This window comes from Cryptotermes secundus, unplaced genomic scaffold, assembly GCF_002891405.2.
Source record: "Cryptotermes secundus unplaced genomic scaffold, Csec_1.0 scaffold6917, whole genome shotgun sequence".
NCBI classification, from domain to species: Eukaryota; Metazoa; Arthropoda; class Insecta; order Blattodea; family Kalotermitidae; genus Cryptotermes; species Cryptotermes secundus.
This window is the reverse complement of record NW_019726475.1, coordinates 19,583-21,155: the sequence shown is the minus strand read 5'-3', so window position 1 is coordinate 21,155 and position 1,573 is coordinate 19,583. Positions and strand designations below refer to the sequence as shown.

Here is a 1,573-nt window from a genome sequence, read left to right as displayed (position 1 = left end):
ACAGGCAATGTCCTCTCAGAATGCGCGTTAACATACATCGCATTTGAAGCGTCCGAAGCCTTCGTGGCTTGAACAGTCTTCATGCCACCATTGCTTACACGCACGGCATTGCACGCAGTCCTCAGTAATGGGCTCTTCATAGGCTTCGTCACAACCAGGACAGTTAATTTTCTCTTCTTCTGCAGCTGCAGAACAAGTTGGCGCTACTGAAGGGCCGTCGTAACGAAGAGTTCTGCTGCCTTGTTTGTTATTGCTTGGCTCTCTCCTCGTTGTTAGAAGAGCGTTCTTGTATGGAGAGGAAGATAAAACCTCGGACTTTTAGCAGTCATCTTCCGCTTCTTCGTCTGCACTGCCTTCGGTAATGGTGACATCATAGCAGGCGAGACTTGTGGCTCCTCAACTATCGCAGGTTGAACTGTTAAGGACACTTCATTACCATTTTCATTGTTCGCTGAAACGTGAGTGTCTTCTGCAGTGGCTTGAGTCTCCTGCACACGGGGGCAGAATGTCACTTCTGAGGGTGCAAAGTCTTCATCTGAGAAGACATTCCTGTTAACCGGATGAATTCCCGTTGTCTCGCATGCACGTACTGCTATTTTCATGTTTGCCACTCTCTCGTAGGCTGATCTTAAGATTCTGCCAACGTTGATCTCAGCAGTTGCAGCGCCAGGATTGTTCACTAGCCACCTGTCAGCCTCTTGAGCGTAGACTTCCTTCAGAGGCCCGAGAAAGCCAACACATAAAGGCTGAAGCCTGCCGCTTGCATGCGGCGGTAAAGACAGAAGAGTTATATGATGTTCTGTACAGAAGAGAACAGCTTCAATACTGCAATGGGCGATATGGTTGTCCAGTATCAGGAGAACTGGATCCTCTTTCATTGGCTTCACGAAGCTGCTGAAATGCTTTAGCCACTCTACGAAGAGTTCAGTATTGATAAAACCAGTGTCAGAAATCATTGGCAATGTTCCTTCTGGGGCATCTGTGAATAGTTCTGGTTTCATACGCTTTCTTGCGAAGATCATAGCTGGAGGAACAAATATGCAGAACACTGCAGTTACTGTCTGCCCTCTCTCGCCTGATGTCTCTTTGCAGACGGTTTTCTTTCTCTTTTGGGACCTTTGGGACACGATTGGGGACTGCCGAGATATCAGACTCGCCCACATTGAATTTACGGTGAACTGGAAACTCTTTCTCAGCACACACACCTACCAAATTATTGTGAAATTGCTCACATTGGATTTTGTTGAATCCACTTGCTCTCTCAAGACTACACTTCTCTGGAGTGCGTAACGTTAGATTTTGCCTCTTGCAGAAGGCCAATACCCAGTTCTTAACCGCTAATCTCAGTCCTGTTGAACATATGGCCAATTTTGTTTTTGTCGGCAAAGTCGTACGCTAAACTCATGAGCCGTTTCCTAGTGATGCCATAGAATCTGTCTAGCTCCCTCAAATGGTCTGCCAGTTGCTGTTCCTCCTCAGGGGTAAACACAGGCTTGTGACGTCCCAGGGAAATTGGTACAGTCCTCTGTAAGTTAAAGCAAGTATAAATATTGTAAACTTTAGTTAAAATGTA

General features: G+C 46.4%; 1 protein-coding gene across 1 annotated transcript; it reads right to left on the bottom strand.

Annotated features, from left to right (window-relative positions):
* Positions 1–272: 272 nt before the first annotated feature.
* Positions 273–1,163, bottom strand: LOC111864239. Its single transcript, XM_023851326.1, has one exon. The coding sequence runs from the start codon at positions 1,161–1,163 to the stop codon at positions 273–275; it is 891 nt and encodes a 296-aa protein (XP_023707094.1).
* Between the last annotated feature and the right edge of the window lie 410 nt (positions 1,164–1,573).

Coding starts and splice junctions, on each gene's coding strand:
- LOC111864239 (XM_023851326.1), bottom strand. CDS start 1,163: ATGTGGGCGAGTCTGATATCTCGGCAGTCCCCAATCGTGTCCCAAAGG.